Source organism: Heterodontus francisci, chromosome 37 (assembly GCF_036365525.1).
Source record: "Heterodontus francisci isolate sHetFra1 chromosome 37, sHetFra1.hap1, whole genome shotgun sequence".
Lineage (NCBI taxonomy): Eukaryota > Metazoa > Chordata > Chondrichthyes > Heterodontiformes > Heterodontidae > Heterodontus > Heterodontus francisci.
The window spans coordinates 43,158,228-43,176,446 of record NC_090407.1 but is presented as its reverse complement, the minus strand read 5'-3'; the positions used below and the strand labels follow the sequence as shown (position 1 = coordinate 43,176,446).

The following is an 18,219-nucleotide window of genomic DNA, read 5'->3' as shown; positions in this document are numbered from 1 at the left end:
CTGTGAAGCATCAGTACACGCTGTCAGTAAGATCAACACATGTGGTAGCAGGACTTAGTACTTACGTCTCGGTTTGTCATATTCCAATATGGTCTCTCTCCATACGATGTCACCTCCCACATGACAACCCCATAACTCCAGACATCACTGGCTGAGGAGAACTTGCGATACGCGATGGCCTCTGGAGCCGTCCAGCGGATTGGGATCTTTCCTCCCTGGACACAAAGTTTAACTTTCAGAACAGATTTGGAAAAAAATCATGCTGAATATATTATTTCACTCCATAGATAATATATACGTTAGACACATCAGCAGCCTTCAAGGCTGTGGAATTAGTTAAATAATAAATATTTGATTAATACTTGAAAAGGAAAATTTGCAGGGCTGTGGGAAAAGATCAGGAGATTAGTACTAATTACATAGTTCTTTCAAAGAGCCAGTACAGGCACAATGGACCAAATGGTTTCTTTCTGTGCTTTATGATTCTATGGCTCTATAAATATTTAAAGCTCATTAACCAGAACGTCATGACGAAAGAATTAGCACAAACTGTACATTTAAAGATGCTACAGAGTAGATTTTACCCAGCGTCCCTAGCCTTCAGAAGGATTAGGGCTAGCAGATTTCCTCCTGCCTCACGCCAACATTCCTGACCCCCACCGAATTCCTGGGATTTTCAGTGGAATTCCTGCCAAAGTCAGGAAGACCACCTGCAGGAGGGAGGGAGATCTATGTTGCAGGATTTAGCCACAGACAGCAGTGCTCCTGGCCCACTGCTCCAGGACAGCCAAAGGATTTGATAAATTAACAATACTGGGGCCAGTAGAAGTGTAATAAATCACCTCATGATCAACAACACCCCCTTAGATCTTAAATCACCTACGCTTTCTATAGTGAAGACGCACATTTTCATTTCTCAGCTGAGGCCAACTGTATGGCTCCTACTGTTGTGTTATTATCAGGTAACTCAGGGTAGGTCAGAGAGCTGGACCTTCCTGGTTTGTATGGATCAACTAAACACTGCATGGAATACTAGAATATATGGACAGAATAATACAGCACAAGACATTAGAGGTTATGCCAAAGCTTTGCAATATATTGGTCAGACCACATTTGGAGTATTTTATAAAATAGAAACAGCACAATAGAAAGGAAGAACATTTATATGGTATCTTTCACAACCTCAGTATATCCTACAACACCATGGCCAATTAAGCACTTTTGAAGTGTAGCCACTGCTGTAATGCAGGAAACGCAATAGCCAATTTTCACATAGAAAACTCTCACAAACAGCAATGTGATAATGACCAGATAATTAGCTTTGGAGTGATGTTGATTGAGAGATAAATATTGCCCAGGTCATCAGGGATAACAGCCCTGTGCTTCTTTGAATAGCACCATGGGGTCTTTTACATATACCTGAGAGGACTAACAGGACTTAGAGTGGGATTTGAATTCACAACCTTCTGACTCAGAGGCAAGACAGAGTGGGAGAGAGAGAGAAAGAGAGAGAAAGAGAGAGAGAGAGAGAGAGAATACTACCCACTGAACCACAGCTACCACCTTAGATGAAGTAACAAGAAACACAGACACTTCTACATTCAAAATACAGCAGAATGGTGTAATGAGAGATCTTGGAATGGAGATGGATGAGTGTTTATGGGCTGAATCATGATTTCTTTCATGTTTTTAATTTAGCTGAGTAATTGAGATGAAGGGAGAGATGAAATTCCTCCACTTGATAATGTTACCAAGATCATGGACACAAGTATAAAACAGCTTTATATTCACAGCAATATCAGTGGAGAGGGACAAACCGAGTGAGAACACTAGTAAGTGAGTTATCTTTCACAGAAAGTTATTTTCATAAAAAATTTAAATAAGACAGGAAGGGTACAATATTGTAACTTTAAGAAAAACATGAAAACATGAAATAAATAAAACTCCTTAAATGCTACAATTCATTGCCTCAGACCTCATCTTGGAAGCTCTCATCTGCTTCTTATGTGAAGCTCTTTTATGTGATGTTCAGTTCATAGACTCTTGGCAATAAATCTTATAGGTGCTTGAGATATATTGAACAAATCTCAAAGGATTGTTTCCCTCTGATTTTCAGTCGTATGCAGAATTTAACTAAGCAGTAAGGAATTCTGCATACCATTTTTCAGAAAGAAAGAGAGAACTCACATGCATATAAAAACTTGCATGTCTTAAGCTAAACATAGCCAATAAATTATTTTAGAGTGCCACGACTGTTGTTTTATAATCAACCAATTTACTGGACACAGTCTGCTTCTTTCCAGCCTGTCCCATTGTTTCATTATTTTAAATGTTTCTATTATAGCACCTTTTGATCTGCATTATTCTAACAAAGAAACATACGTATTGGGGTGATTGCACCACCCGCACCCCCAGCCGGTGCCCGCATCCCAACCTCATGCCCACGCCCCACACCCGGGCCCCAACCCCGCACCCCCACACCAGGCCTGCACCGCCACCCCCAAAATGCATCTGCACCCCATGCCTGCACCCCCAACCCGTGCCCATGCCCCCTCCCCGCACCCGCACACCACGCTTGCACTACCATCCCACGCCCATGCCCCCACCCCGCGCCTGCAGCCCCCACCCCGCCCCCAGCAATTGTGTGCTTGTCGACAGAAGAAAAAGCGTTTGTATAACGCTTTTTTAATGAATTCATTAACTTTTAAACAAAAGGCCCCAGTGTTTGAGGGAGTTAAACCAGGTTTTAAAAATACATTGCACCTTTCATGATACGAAATCAAGTCCTTCCTGGCAAATTAAACATTTTTGAATGTAATCTGGAGTGACAGCTCAACTGTGCACATTTGGAAATCACTCTAAGAGTACTCTTAGATTACTCATCCTAAATCAGGCAGGATAAATCATCGAGTCATAGAAACTTTAGCACAAGGCAAGCCTGTCTCATCCTTGATGCTTGTACCAGGTATATCTCTACATCAGCTCTACCTCAGTTCTGGCTGCTCTCATTTCATTGCTGTCCTCTAGTCCTGTTTAGTTTCAAGTGTTTTTGCAATTCCTTGTGATATGACAAAGCTTCAATTGCCATTTATTGTTGATACATTCGAGATTCTAAAATCCCAATGCGTGAAAAGAAATATTTTAACTGCTCCCTTTCTACGTCCAGTACTACTCCTAAATGGATGCTCCTTTGCTAATGATTTATTGACCACAGGAAATAATTTTTCACCATGGCCAGTACTAATCAGAGATGGCAGGCATCCTGCCGCAGGGACCGAAAGTGGGCGCGATGGGGGTGGGGCCACTCCACTTTGGCGTTGGTGGGACCCGGGGTCATATTTTACAGGCAGCAGCCAATTAAGTGATGTAATGTAGTGCAGTGGAAGGCCAAAGGGAAGTAGGTAGCCCCGACTCCTTTTGTTGTAAGGAAATTGAAGTGAAAACGGTTGTGAACCCTCTGACCCAAGGACTTTGGGATTGGTCAGGATATCCAGCCCAAGCGGGACTTAATGAAGTTCATGAAATGGCTGCATTATGTCTGACTTCAGCACCTGAAAGCCATCCTGTATAAGTGCCAATGGTGCCTCAGATGATTAACAAGTTCACCCAGCTCTTGAACAGACAAACCATGACCCAGCTCTTCAAACTGGTGCATAAGTACAGGCCTGAGGCCAAACAGGAGAAGAAGCAGAGGCTACTGGCCCAGGCAAAGCACAAGGTGGCAGGGAAGGCAGAAGCTCCAACAAAGAGGCCCACAGTTCTCCGAGCAGGTGTGAACACTGACATTACACTGGTGGACAGTAAGAAAGCTCAGCGGTAGTCATCGCACACAACGTCAACCCATTGAGCTGGTTGTGTTCCTGCCTGCTCTCTGCCATACTTACTAAATTGTCAAAGGCAAAGTGAGGCTTGAGCAACTGGAGCACAGAAAGACTGCCACCTGCTTCACCCTCACACAGATCAACTCTAAGGATAAGGGAGTGATTGCCAAGCTGATCGAGGCTGTGCGGACAAACTGCAACGAATGGTGCGATGAGATCTATCGTCATTGGGGCCCTAAATCTGTGGCTCATATTGTGAAGCTGGAGAAGGCCAAGGAGCTGGCAACCAAACTGGGCTAACTCCTTCCCACTCAGCACATGGCTTTACAGAGAAAAGACAGACACCAGCGAGGAAAAGATTTGTACCTGCAATCATGTAAATGTAAATAAGTAAGACAATAAAGGATGGTAAGTGGGTCTGGGGATCCCGGGACCAGTGAACTGAGTGAGATGGGGGAAGGTTGCTGAGAGCAGGTGCATCAATGCTGCCCTTGTCACTGGGGGACCCCTTCATGGGCCAAACAGTGCACAAACCGGAGGCCCCACCCCCCGAGAGCCCACTGGGAGGCTGTCGGGGTTTACCTGGCGGTCTTCCCATGTGGCAGGAGACCCCCTCCACTGCAGGTAAAATGCCAGTGGAGCCAGGAAGAGGCCTATAATTGACCATTTAAGTGGCTCAATTGGGTTCTGAGTGGACAGGCCATCTGCCATCTTTCCCACCGCTGGCAAAATGACACGGCGGTGGGAAGGTGGCGGACACGGCACCTGACGCCTTCCCACGCCATTTTACTCACCTTTCCACCTCTGAGCATGTCCCCAAATACCCCATAAAACTCTGGCCCATTTCTCTGCACAAATCTTTCACAGTTTGAACATGGTAAATACCATTCTAATTTTTAATTCTCTCATCATAACATATTCTCTCATTCCTGGGTGTCATCTGAGTGAATTTGTGTTGTGTATTTTCCATGGCTCCAATATAATTACTGTACTGCAGGGCCCAAAACTGCACACAGTACTTTAACTATGGCCCAACCCTTGTCTTGTTCAGAGTTAACAGCACTTCCTTACCTCTGTCCATTTATCCACACTGAACTGTATTTGCCACTTACCTGCTCACCCGCTAACCTGTTTCTGACACGCTGCATTCATTCTCACAGTGTGCTGTGCACACTCTTTAGCTTTTATCAGAAAATATTGATATTATTCTTTCTATACCCATGCACAGTTATTCACATATACTGGGCAATTTCTCATGGTTTTTCTGTTGACTTCAATGGAAATAAAAACGGAAGGAGATGTAAAACTGGGCTGCTGACTTGCTATGAGCCATTTTACATTATTGCATAAAATCTTGATCTATCCCAAGGAGTCAAGGTCAAGTGCCGTCTTGTGTAGACATTTAAATTAGGAAATATTGAGACCCCATTTTAAAGTCACACATCCCGACCTTGTTTTTAATATAAATCCCTATGTCCACATTATTATATAAAACTGCCAGTGTAAACTTGTCATGATGAAACTGTAATCTCTAAAATAGCATCTTTGCAACTTTGGAGAAATAAGAAAGTTGAGAGGAACAATGACAATCAAAGCATCAATGAAATAGAGATACATGTATAATGTCACAATGGAGAATAAGTTGGATGCTACTATTATTATTAAATCTAATAACACAACTTTATTAAAACTAAGAATAAAGTAATAAGTCAGTAGCACCAACTGCAATAATGAGATTGTGTCTTCCCCAGCTTCATGTATAAAGACGATTCAATAATAGCTGACACTGCAAGGCTTTCCACACAGCCCAAACACATCAGATAACTGGGGTCGGGAGTACATTTTTTTTTCCAAAATATACTTTATTCATAAATATCTGTAAAAATACATTACAAAACAGTTCAAAACAGCACCAAGTTGACAATACAAAGAGTGTAAAGGAGATCAGTTTCCTTCAATACAGGAGTGAGTTGCCTCACAACCCTTCCATTTCATTTTACATGCCATGTACATTTTGCAGCAAACCCATATTTTCTGGATACAGCCCGAGAGGTTTTCCATGGATCCAGCCCCTCAGTTCACCTTGGTGGGGGGACCTTACACTGTGCTCTTTCCCCATTGAACCTTTGCTGCGGCTGCCCCAAGCTTCAGTGCGTCCCTCAGCACGTAGTCCTGGACCTTGGAATGTGCCAGTCTGCAACACTCAGTCGTGGACAACTCTTTGCGCTGGAAGACCAGCAAGTTTCGGGCAGACCAAAGAGTGTCTTTCACTGAATTGATAGTCCTCCAGCAGCAGTTGATGTTTATTTCGGAGTGCATCCCTGGGAACAGCCTGTAGAGCACAGACTCCTGTGTTACAGAGCTGCCTGGGATGAACCTCGACAAAAACCACTGCATCTCTTGCCACACCTGCTTTGCAAAGACACATTCCAGAAAGAGGTGGGCAACGTCTCTTCCCCACCACAGCCACCTCGAGGGCATTGTATGGACGGGGTGAGACTTCGGGCGTGCAGGAAGGATCTGACGGGGAGGGCCCTTCTCACCACCATCCAAGCTACATGGTGCTTGTTTGAAAGTTCTGGTGATGAGGCATTCCGCCAAATGACTTTTGCAGTCTGCTCGGGAACCATCCGACAGGATCCACCATCTCCTTTTCCCATAGGGCCTTGAGGACATTCTATGCAGACCACTGCCTGATGGATTGGTGGTCAAAGGTGTTTATCCACAGAAACTTTTAAACGAAGGATAGGTGGTATGGCACGGTCCAACAGGATGGAGCGTTCCATAGCAATGTGACCAGGCCCATCCTTCTCAACACCGGGGACAGATAGAACCTCAGCATGTAGTGACACGTGATGTTTGTGTACTGGGGATCTACACACAGCTTGATGAAGGTGGTCATCAGGATGAGGGCGACGTTGACGTTGGGTACATTTTTCCCACCCTTATCCAGAGGTTTGAACATTGTGTCCCTCCGGACCCGGTCCATTTTGGATCTCCAGATGAAGCGGAAAATGGCTCGGGTGACCGCCACGGCGCAGGAGTGGGGTATGGGCCAGACCTGCGCCACGTACAGCAACAACGTGAGCGCCTCGCACCTGATGACCAGGTTCTTACCCACAATGGAGAGAGATCGTTGCTCCAACATGCTCAGCTTATGGTGTACCCTGGCTACTCGCTCCCTCCAGCTTTTGCTGCATGCCCTGGCCCTTCCGAACCATATCCCCAGCACCTTCAGGTAGTCTGATCTGACGGTGAAGGGGACAAAGGATCGGTCAGCCCAGTTCCCAAAGAACATGGCCTTGCACTTGCCGTGGTTAACTTTGGCTCCCGAGGCCTGTTCGAACTGGTCGCAGATGCTCATCTGTCTGCATAACGGACAGCAGATCCGAGCAGAAGATGGCGACATCGTCTATGTACAGGTAGGCTTTAACCTGAGTGCCTCCACTGCCTGGGATTGTCACCAATCTTATGCATCCTTCCTAATAGACTCAGCAAAGGGTTCAATACAGCAAACAAACAAGACAGGGGAGAGAGGACAGCCCGTCTGACTCCAGATTGGATTGGGAAACTTTCTGATTCCCACCCATTGATTGAGACTGCGCCACTGATGTTTGTGTAGAGCAGTTTGATCCAATTGCAGATTCCCTCCCCAAACCCTATTTTGGAAAGCACATCCATCATGTAGGTGTGCGATATCCTGTCAAAAGCCTTCTCCGGGTCCAGGTTGATGAGGCAGGTGTCCATCCTCCTGTCCCGTATATAGGCAATCGTATCTCTGAGTAGCGCGAGACAATCAGAGATCTTCCTGCCAGGTACAGTGCAGGTCTGGTCAGGGTGAATCACCAACTCCAGAGCAGACTTGGCAATAGCCGTCTACAGGCGAGCGATGCTGTAATGCAGCTCCTGTGAAGTGGAGTTGGTGATGCAGAAGATGTCACACAGAGGTTATTAGAACATGAAATGCTTTATCAAAAGAGGGTTACTGAGGCAGAGACTAAGGAGCAGCAATTTCTTGATGGATCAATCCTTGCAGTGTAACAGGTAGGCCCACAGCTCACTTGATACTAGGCTTCAGGCCTCAGTTAAATTACAGTGGTTAGCTGTGGGTCGCCATCTAGGCATTCCCAAACAGCATTCTGCCAGGGAACCCTGAAATATCAGGAAAACTTTTCAAGGCAAAGGGACCTCGACCAGGGACCATGGGTGTTGGGGGGAGCAGATGATGGTAGGGGCTTGAATCACAGGGTCAAGTTTGCGATCGGTGGGATGGGTGGGGCAGGGGGTAGAGAGTAGATGTGGCAACTGGAAGAGAGGGTCTAGGGCAATGTAACATTGCAGTGAGGCCTCAACTGACTTTAGGCCCTAACTTACTTATGTAAATGAATAAACGCCTGTTTCAGATGTGGCATTGGACACCTATTCTTTTGCCTATACCAATATGGCAGGCAGCCCACTTCTGGCTCAAAATTAACTTGCACCTTCCGGCCTGCCATATTGGAGTCTTAGCCTCCCATTCAGTGCCCGAAAGATGGGCACGAGGCCAACAAATTTCGAAGCCTGTAACACCATTTAAAATGGAACGGTTAAGCATTTGAAAAGGAAGAATATAAGTTGCAATGGAGAAAGGTCAGGGAAATGGGATTAGAGTTAACTGCTCTGGTTGAAGATTAGCCTGGCACAGATGTGATGGGCTGAATGTCCTCCTTCTGGCTGTAATTTCTATGATTCTGCTGCTATCTCAGCTAAGATTATGGCAGGCCAAAGATTGAGCCATTCCTAAATACAGACATCCACCAGGGAAGCCCCACTGAGCAGCTCGAATGTTGGAAGTAGCTCGAAAATGTGCATTAACACAGAGTGGTCAGCGCGCACCATCCTAAAAAGGTTACAATTCATTGGAAAGGTATTCTCAAATAACATCCAGTGAAGAAGACTTTGAGGAACATTGTCATACAGTGAAGGCTAACATCTAACAGCAGCTCACAGGGTCTCCAGGAAAACCATGAGTGTGTGTATGATGGACACGTCCCAGATAGAATCACCAACTCTGGTTGGACATATGCCTGGATGTTTCATCACATGACCTCCTGCCTCTTGCCCAGTTAAACAGCCTTTTTAAGCCTTCTCCAATATTTTTATAGCTAATAAACAAAAAAGAAAAATACACACAATTTCTTTTAAGTGTCCCTATGATTTTTCTCCTCAGTTGCTCACAGCAGTGACCTGGAGCTGAATCTTCAATTTCTGGAGAGCCCGGGCCAATTCGACTGGGTTGCCACCCTTACAGTCAAACCACTGACAGGGCCTTGTCGATGATGCAGCGTAGCAACCCAGTTGGTTGGGAGTTTCATAAGCTACCTGGGGATGGATCTGCAGTTCTGAGTAGCAGACATCAGAAACTGTTTGTCAGCAATAAAAGCATTTTATCTGGCCAAGAAGAACAAAAAAAATCTGTGGCAATATATGTGGAGAAAATCAATGGCAATTTCACCCAGACAACATCCAGCCTGTACGAGTGATTTTTTTTTTTAATGGCAGCTAGCTTAGTAATGTTTTTCAAAGGTTCTTTTGTTTCAATTTAAATTTACAAATTCTATTCCCTGGTGTCTTTCTCTAAATGTTTCTGACCGGCAAATTCCTACTCTGTCACTGTTAAAATCTGCTGCTGTTCGTCCTTGGAGGATTAACATCGGCAAATTGAGCATATGCAGATCAATTTGTATTAATGCAGAGTGTTGACCATATTAATGATCTTGAGAAATATCTACAGGGTGGGCTCAATGCTGATTCCTAAAGGATGGGCTCAACGCTCATTCCTAAAGGGTGGGCTCAGTGCTGATTTTCTAAAGGGTGGGCTCAATGCTGATTTTCTAAAGGGTGGGCTCAATGTTCATTCCTAAAGGGTGGGCTCAATGCTGATTTTCTAAAGGGTGGGTTCAATGTCATTCCTCAAGGGTGGGCTCAATGCTCACTTTCTAAAGGTGGGCTCAATGTTCATTCCTAAAGGGTGGGCTCATTGATCATTCCGAAAGGGTGGGGTCAATGCTGGTTTTCTAAAGGATGGGCTGAATGCTGATTTTCTAAAGGGTGGGCTCAATGCTGGTTTTCTGAAAGGTGGGCTCAATGCTGGTTTTCTGAAGGATGGGCTCAATGCTGGTTTTCTGAAGGGTGGGCTCAATGCTGGTTTTCTGAAGGGTGGGCTCAATGCTGGTTTTCTGAAGGGTGGGCTCAATGCTGGTTTTCTAAAGGGTGGGCTCAATGCTGGTTTTCTGAAGGGTGGGCTCAATGCTGATTTTCTCAAGGGTGGGCTCAATGCTGGTTTTCTGAAAGGTGGGCTCAATGCTGATTTTCTAAAGGGTGGGCTCAATGCTGGTTTTCTGAAGGATGGGCTCAATGCTGGTTTTCTAAAGGGTGGGCTCAATGCTGATTTTCTAAAGGGTGGGCTCAATGCTGGTTTTCTAAAGGGTGGGCTCAATGCTGGTTTTCTGAAGGATGGGTTCAATGCTGGTTTTCTAAAGGGTGGGCTCAATGCTGGTTTTCTGAAGGATGGGCTCAATGCTGGTTTTCTAAAGGGTGGGCTCAATGCTGGTTTTCTGAAAGGTGGGCTCAATGCTGATTTTCTGAAGGGTGGGCTCAATGCTGGTTTTCTGAAGGATGGGTTCAATGCTGGTTTTCTAAAGGGTGGGCTCAATGCTGGTTTTCTAAAGGGTGGGCTCAATGCTGGTTTTCTGAAGGGTGGGCTCAATGCTGATTTTCTGAAGGGTGGGCTCAATGCTGGTTTTCTAAAGGGTGGGCTCAATGCTGATTTTCTGAAGGGTGGGCTCAATGCTGGTTTTCTGAAGGATGGGTTCAATGCTGGTTTTCTAAAGGGTGGGTTCAATGCTGGTTTTCTAAAGGGTGGGCTCAATGCTGGTTTTCTAAAGGGTGGGCTCAATGCTGGTTTTCTAAAGGGTGGGCTCAATGCTGGTTTTCTGAAGGGTGGACTCAATGCTGGTTTTCTAAAGGGTGGGCTCAATGCTGGTTTTCTAAAGGGTGGGCTCAATGCTCATTCCTAAAGCATGGGCTCAATGCTGATTTCCTTTCACATCCTTAACACTTAAAGATCTAAAAAATCTTTCATAAAGTATTTCCCATGCATATCTGACAATGTATGTTATAAATTAGGACAAGTGAAATGTACAGAATCAGTGGAGGAACAGCAATGGAAATTCAATACCCAGTCAGGTAAATTCTTCTTGATTTGCCATTTATGCTGCTGTAATGTGACTGGTTGCTATGGTCCTGACTTTGCCCTGTTTATACTGTGGGATGAGTTTGAACACACTGGGATTTTTTATTTTTATTTATTTATTTAGATATACAGCTCTGAAACAGGCCCTTCGGCCCACCGAGTCTGTGCCAACCATCAACCACCCATTTATATTAATCCCACATTAATCCCATTACCCTCTCACATCCCCACCTTCCCTCAATTCCCCTACCACCTACCTATACTAGGGGCAATTTATAATGGCCAATTTACCTATCAACCTGCAAGTCTTTGGCTATGGGAGGAAACTGGAGCACAGGAAACCGGAACACCCGGTGAAAACCCACACGGTCACAGGGAGAACTTGCAAACTCCGCACAGGCAGTACCCAGAACCGAACCCGGGTCGCTGGAGCTGTGAGGCTGCTGTGCTAACCACTGCGCCCCTGTGCCGCCCGGATTAGGAGAGGGATTAAAAGCAGCAATACTACAGGCTCAGGAGACTCTGCAAAAGCTACATGCACATGAAGTTTCAAGTCCTGACTGTGAGTTTCTCAGTCTGCCGCTGCACCACTCCTCTCTAACAAAATCACTATGTCAAAATCCCAACACTTACTGTACAACTGAGCCGAGTTCACTCTTCTGAGGGCCTAAAGTAAGCTGATGTGCCTGAGGCCATGTGCTCCCATTGTCACCTTTACCACTGCCAGCATTCACTACTAGGGTTATGTAAACAGCCTTGTTTATAGTGCTAGCCAAAGGAGTCCTTGCTGTGATCTAACTAGATATCTATTGTCCAATTGATAGAAGCTGATATTCTGGGCAGTGTCGCGTTGCACTGCAACATATTTCAACAGCAAGGAAAGGGCAGCAGCAGCAGCACAGAGACTGAAGGGAAAGGATTCTGTAAGGAGCGAGGCAAGCAGATAGTTACACCAAATAATTCAATCTCAGACTGTGCTTTCACTGTTTATAACATCAATGCTGGATTTAATTACAGTTTGTAATCCCTCCACGGACCCACCCAGTATAATCAATATGTACTTAAAGCTGTGTACACTCTAATTTTTCTCAAACCCAATATCGTCAATGCATACAAGATTGTATATCAGCAGTGGCTCAGTTGGCAGCATTCTCACCTTTCAATTCGAAAGACGTGGATTCAAGACCCACTCCAGAGACTTGAGCATAACATCAACGCTGACATTCAATATATCACTGAAGGAGCAATGCACTGTTGGACATGTGCTGTCTTTAGGATGCAATGTCAAAACAAGGCCCTCTTAGGTGAATGTAAAAGGTCCCATGACACTACTTCAAAGGAGAGCAAGGGAGTTCTCCCTTGTGACCTGGCCAATATTTATCTCTCAAACCAACACCTAAAAACAGATGCTCTGGTCATTATCACATTGCTGTTTGTGGGAGTTTGCTGTGCACAAATTGGCTGCTGCATTTCCGATTTTAAAACAATGACTGCAATTCAAAAGTACTGCATTGAAGATGCTTTGGAACATTCCTAGGCCATGAAAGGCACTATATAAATGCATGTTCTGTCTTTCCTTTCTGTGTACACTGCAATTTCTTCCCTCTCACTCAGTATTGGAAATAGGACAATAACATTTTAACTCTGATTGTCCAAGTGACACTCCCACTGAGTGTAGCTCCTATTTTGAGAACATGTTTGCTGAATTTGTTCTCAATTTTCCAAGGTGCTGACCTTGAAAGTCTGCAAGGAATCTTCTGATCTCCCACTGTAACGCCCTTTATGCTGTTCCCTTGAGGCTTATCATGAAGAGTTCTGGCTGGAGACTGAGGGAGACCCCACAGAATTTCAGGGCCTCCCAAACTAACCTTGAAATGTAAGAGTTTAACATGTAGGTATGGTTCATGTGACACTGTACTACATCGGTTGTACATCACAGCCTATCCCCTCCTATAAGCTTACTCTCAGACTGCCAGCAATCTTTGCTCCCTCCAAATCGATTGGGTGGGTCACACAGCACAGAGAGTAAGATCATCAGAGCTGCAATAGAACCAACAGGGGAGCGAGGGTTTGCCTTACAAACACAGAAATATAGGCACAGGAGTAGTCCATTCAGCCTCTCGAGCCTGTTCTGTCATTCAATTAGATCAGTGGTTCTCAACCTTCTCAGGCACCCCCTCCCATGTTATAACCCCATAACACAACACAAGCATTTTTTCTGCATGAAACTTAGCTATACAATTGAACATATACATTTATTACTATTTTTGTTTTACTTACTTAATGTGAAAGTTGGACAGTTGAATTAACATGGACCGAATGGTTTACCTCATTTGTAATTATCATGACCTTGTGGAAAGGCTCTAGGAGCATATTTTTTTTTAGCACTAAATCAGTTTTGTCAGACTTGTAAGTGGTGATCCCATGGAATTCAATGGACAAGCTGCAGAGAAATCCTGGTGCACTACGACCGGGAAATTTCTGAGCTTGCAACAGGATGGGAAAATGTCCTGAGGAATTTGCCCCAGCTTTCATCATAATCTTATAAATAACGTACCCCACAAAGAGCCTCATGTTTCTAAACCCATGCAGAACTTGGCATAAGTGATGATGTCTATAAAAATATCAATAAATACTGAACATCATTTTTTAAAAGTTAGGAAAAAATATCAAAATTCCAAAAGGGATTTGTTCCTTTTAAATCGGTGGGACGTTTGCGACCAACAGTCGAACAGGAGGTCCAGATGCGGTATAAGTTGATGGCAGCCAGCTTTGCAGCAGCAAAATAAACACAACTTCAACTGCAGTCACTTAAAAAAATAAATTTCTGTATTTATTCAGTTTGCTTTCCAATAGTTATTAAATTGAAATCCAGCTTCAATAATAACAGAAGCCAAAAGTACTCCAGCGGCTCACAACATGCAGCTCGATGTTAAAGGTCAGCCCAACAGTGATCCCTCTTTCTCGATCAGTATTATTAATTTCCAGAAGCTGCATTGATTCCCACATGTGCTATTAGGCACTTTACGCACAGATTAATTCATCCTTTCTACTGCCTCTTGGTGCATGCTCCAGGTTCTGCAGCAGTTCCTGTGTGTTCGGTTCTCAGCTGCAGTCAATACCTGGGTCGGGGACAGCATTTTATCCAGCATATCTACGTCCATGTTGTCATATTTGATCTGGACAGGCTGTTCTGGCTTCTCACCCACCTCTGTCTGGGTGAGATGTCCTGACCACTCGTGCAAGTCTACGGACATGTTGTGGCTGCACTGCGGACAAGCCGGGCTCAGGCTGCGCCAGGTGGTGTGTGAGATACACTGCAGCTGGTTGTGATACTCCTGAATTCTGATAAGCTTTCCTTGCCCTTAATCCTTAATGGCTGCACTGAGGTGTTTTCCCACAGCTTCGCTGTCCCACTATAAATAAGGGTGTAAAAAGTATCGCTGCCAGTCAGTGATAAGAGGTGATGCCAGGTGTCAGCTGGAATCTTATTTTTGGCAGTCCCCTTGAAACCTTCTTGTGGACCCCTTGGGGATTGGACACCTTTGGTTCAGAACCTCTGAATTAAATCATGGCTGATCTGTATTTTAACTCCATTTACCCGTCTTTGTTTCAGATTCCTTGATAATCTTACCCAACAAAAAGCTATCAAGGTCAGTCTTGAAAATTGTTCCGACACCCACAGCCCTTTGGGTGGAGCCAGTTCCAGATTTCCTCTACCCTTTCTGTGAAAAAGTGCTTCCTGACATCACCGCAGAATGGTGTAGCTGTAGTTTTAAGATTGTACCCCCTTGTCCTGGATTGCACACCAGAGGAATAGATTATCTGTATCCAGTCGCTTCATTTTAAATATCCCAATTAGATCACCTTTTAACCTTCTAAACGCAAGGAAATAGCAGCCAAGTTTTTGCAACCTGTCCTCATTATTTAATCTGTAAGGTCTGCTATCATTCTGGGGAATTTGTGCTGTAGCCCTTCCAAGGTCAGTATATCAGTATATCATTCCTGAGGTGCAGTGTCTGGAACTGAACACAGTACTTCAGATGGAGTTTGAAATGAAGCATAACTTCACCCCTTTTGTATTCCAAACCCTTGTGCTAAAGGCTAACATTCCAGTCTGATGACTTTTTGTACCTGTACACTAGCTTTTAGGAATTTGTGTACCTGAACGCCCAATTGTTTTGCTTTGCCATTGACTCTTGCAACAATTAAATTTTTCAATTTGTCTGACTTGGATCCAAAGTGGATGATCTCACGCTTCCCCACATTGAACTCCATTTGTCATAGTTTCTCTCACTAACATATTCTGGTCATCCTTTAAGATGCTCCTTAAAACCTACTTTTTTGACCAAGCTTTTGGCCATCCGGCCTAATATTGCCTTATGTGGCTCAGTGTCAAATTTTGCTACATAATGCTCCTGTGAAGTGCCTCTGAGCTTTTTATTACATTAAAGGTGCTATTATAAATACACGTTTGTGTTATGCCCCCTTGCAACTTCCTGCTCCCATTCACACAGTTTACTGTTCCTCCGAACTTAAAGTCATAGTGTCATAGAGAGATACAGCACAATACAATGACCAATTTACCTATCAACCTGCAAGTCTTTGGCGGTCATCTGCAAACTTGAATATGCAACTCTCTTCCTTCATCCAAGTCATTAATATATCTATGGTGAAAAACCAAGGTGCCAATACAGATATCTGGAACACCATTTGCCACATCCCGGTCAATCAGAGTACATTCTCTTCACCCCTGCTCTCTTTCTCCTACCTCCAAACCAATTCCCGATCCATGTCACCATATTACCTCCAGTTCCATGCACTCTTATTTTTACTCATAGCCTCCCGTGCAGTGCCTTTTGGAAATCCATATAGACAACTTCCATAGGCACTCCTGAATCTGCCATGCGTCCTCAAACAATTCAACCGCATTAGTCAGACATGCCAATGCTACCCTTCACCAATCCATGAGTTTCTCTTTGAACAGCCCAAACCTGTCCAAGTGTTTAGTCGCTCTGTCCCTGTTACTATAATACTGCTTTTATACTACTGATATGCTGCAGGAGGAATGGTGCCAATACCTTTGCAAATAGATACCCACAGAAAGAGGTGGTTCTTCATTGTCTCATTGGAAGCTACCTGAAAATAAGATGACAAAATGCTGTCACCAGCAATGGGCACAATGGAACATCATGTTGCGTTGACTCTGGTGTAGCTGAATTGTCAGCTCACCCATCAAGTCAGCCATGTCTTATTTGCGTTGCAAGCCCATGAGATCCATTTGTCCCAGATCAGGGAAATTACACAGTCAGAGACTTAAAGTACAATTTCAAAATTTTGTGGTGAACACTAAATTGAGAGTATAGTTAATACTGAGGAAGAATGCAACAAAATACATGAAGAGATTAATAAACTTACAGAATGGGCACTTAATTAGCAAATGAAATTCAATATAGATAAGTGCGAGGTGGCGCATTTTGGTAGGAAGAATAATGATGCCACCTATTGCTTGAAAACTAAGGCCAGGATTTTATCTGAGTGACAGGAGTCTCAAAGTTCAGCAAAAGCCAATTAGGCACTTAACTGGACAGCGGCGGGCCTTCCACGGCATCAAAGTCCCCGGTGATGGAGGTCCCGCCCTCTGAGAGCTGTCAGCCAATCAGAGGCCGGCAGCTCTTTAACAAAGCAGCACTACCGCGGAGGCAGTGCCTGCTGCTAGTGGAGCACCCACCCAAGGCCCAGGGGTGATGCTGGATCCAGGCCACTGGTAGCTCACAATGTGAGGGGTCTCACGGGCTGGGGTTCATGGGGTGAGGGATTGTGGGGGGGAGTCGGTAACAAGGGCAGGGGATGGCTCTCAGCAGGATCCCCCCCTTCCCGATGCCAGGTCCGTTGTTCAGGCACTAATGAAGGACACCTCCCTCCCATCCTGGAGCCAGCAAGCACCCCACACAGTTTCCCTGCCGTGCTTCCTGTGCAGTGACAAAGACACCTACCGTTTGACTAATTGCGGCTGTGGGATGAGGCCCTTAATTGGGCATTAATTGCCCAGTTAAGGGTCTCAACTGGCAGCAGGGCAGGAAGGCCGTTCACAGGAAGGCCGTTCACAGACCTTCCTGCCCCGGACTTAATTTTGGCGGCGGCGGGAAGGTAGCGGGGTCCACTCTGCCACCATCCCACCCAATTTCATGCTCTCCCCACCTCCAAACCCAATGTGGGGGAGAGCATAAAATTCCCCCCTAAGTTTCTAAAGAACAGAGGGATCTGGGGGTACAGATTCACAAATTATTAAAAGTAGTGACACAAGTTAATGAAAAGAAAAAAAAGACTTGCTTTTAGTCCGCACTTTTCACAACCATTGGATATCAAACAATTTAGAGCCAAAGAAGTACATTTGAGATGTAATCACTGTTGTGATGTATGAAACAGATCTGTCAATTTGCACACAGCAACCTCCCACAAACAGCAATGTGGTAATGACCAGATAATCTGTTTTTTGTGATGTTGATTGAGGAATAAATATTGTCCAGGACAGTGGGGATAACTCCCGATTTTCTTCAAAATAGTGCCATGGGATCTTTTACACCCACCCGAGCAAGCAGATGGGGCTTCAGTTTAACATCTCATCCAAAAGACAACATCTCTGACAGTGCAGCACACCAACAGTAGTGCACTAGAGTGTCAGCCTTGCTTTTTGTGTTCAAGACCTGGAGTGGGACTTGAACCCAGAACTTTGTGGCCCAGAGGCAATACCGTGACCATTTGAGCCATGACTGAAGCTCAGGCCATTAAGAAAAAGCAAGTGGGGCTCTTTTCTAGAGCAATGGAATTGAAAGGCAGAGAAATTATGTTAAACTTGTATAGAACCTTGGTTAGACCACACTTGGAGTACTGTGCACAGTTCTGGTCTCCATATTATAAATAGGATATAGAGGTACTGGAGAAGGTGCAAAAAAGATTTACAAGGATGAAACCACAATTATAACTATCAAGAAAGATTGAGCAGGCTGGGGCTCTTTAAATCTGTTAGAGGCCTTCAAGATTATGAATGGGAATTCAAGACAATTATGTTTACTGAAAGAGAACGTGGAACTCATTACCATAGGACTTAGTTTGAGGCAAATGGCATAGATACATAGAATCATTGAATCATAGACAATTATA

The 18,219-nt window shown here is 44.6% G+C and overlaps 1 protein-coding gene and 1 pseudogene across 2 annotated transcripts in view; one reads left to right on the top strand and one right to left on the bottom strand.

Annotated features, from left to right (window-relative positions):
* epha8 (eph receptor A8) overlaps positions 1-18,219 on the bottom strand; it is a 637,160-nt gene that overhangs the window by 71,614 nt on the left and 547,327 nt on the right. For both annotated transcript variants that reach the window (XM_068017569.1, XM_068017570.1), the window contains exon 14: positions 66-215. In XM_068017569.1, the coding sequence (XP_067873670.1) occupies positions 66-215 (150 nt within the window). The remainder of the gene's footprint in view (positions 1-65; positions 216-18,219) is intronic.
* LOC137351882 (large ribosomal subunit protein eL8 pseudogene) lies at positions 846-4,121 on the top strand (annotated as a pseudogene).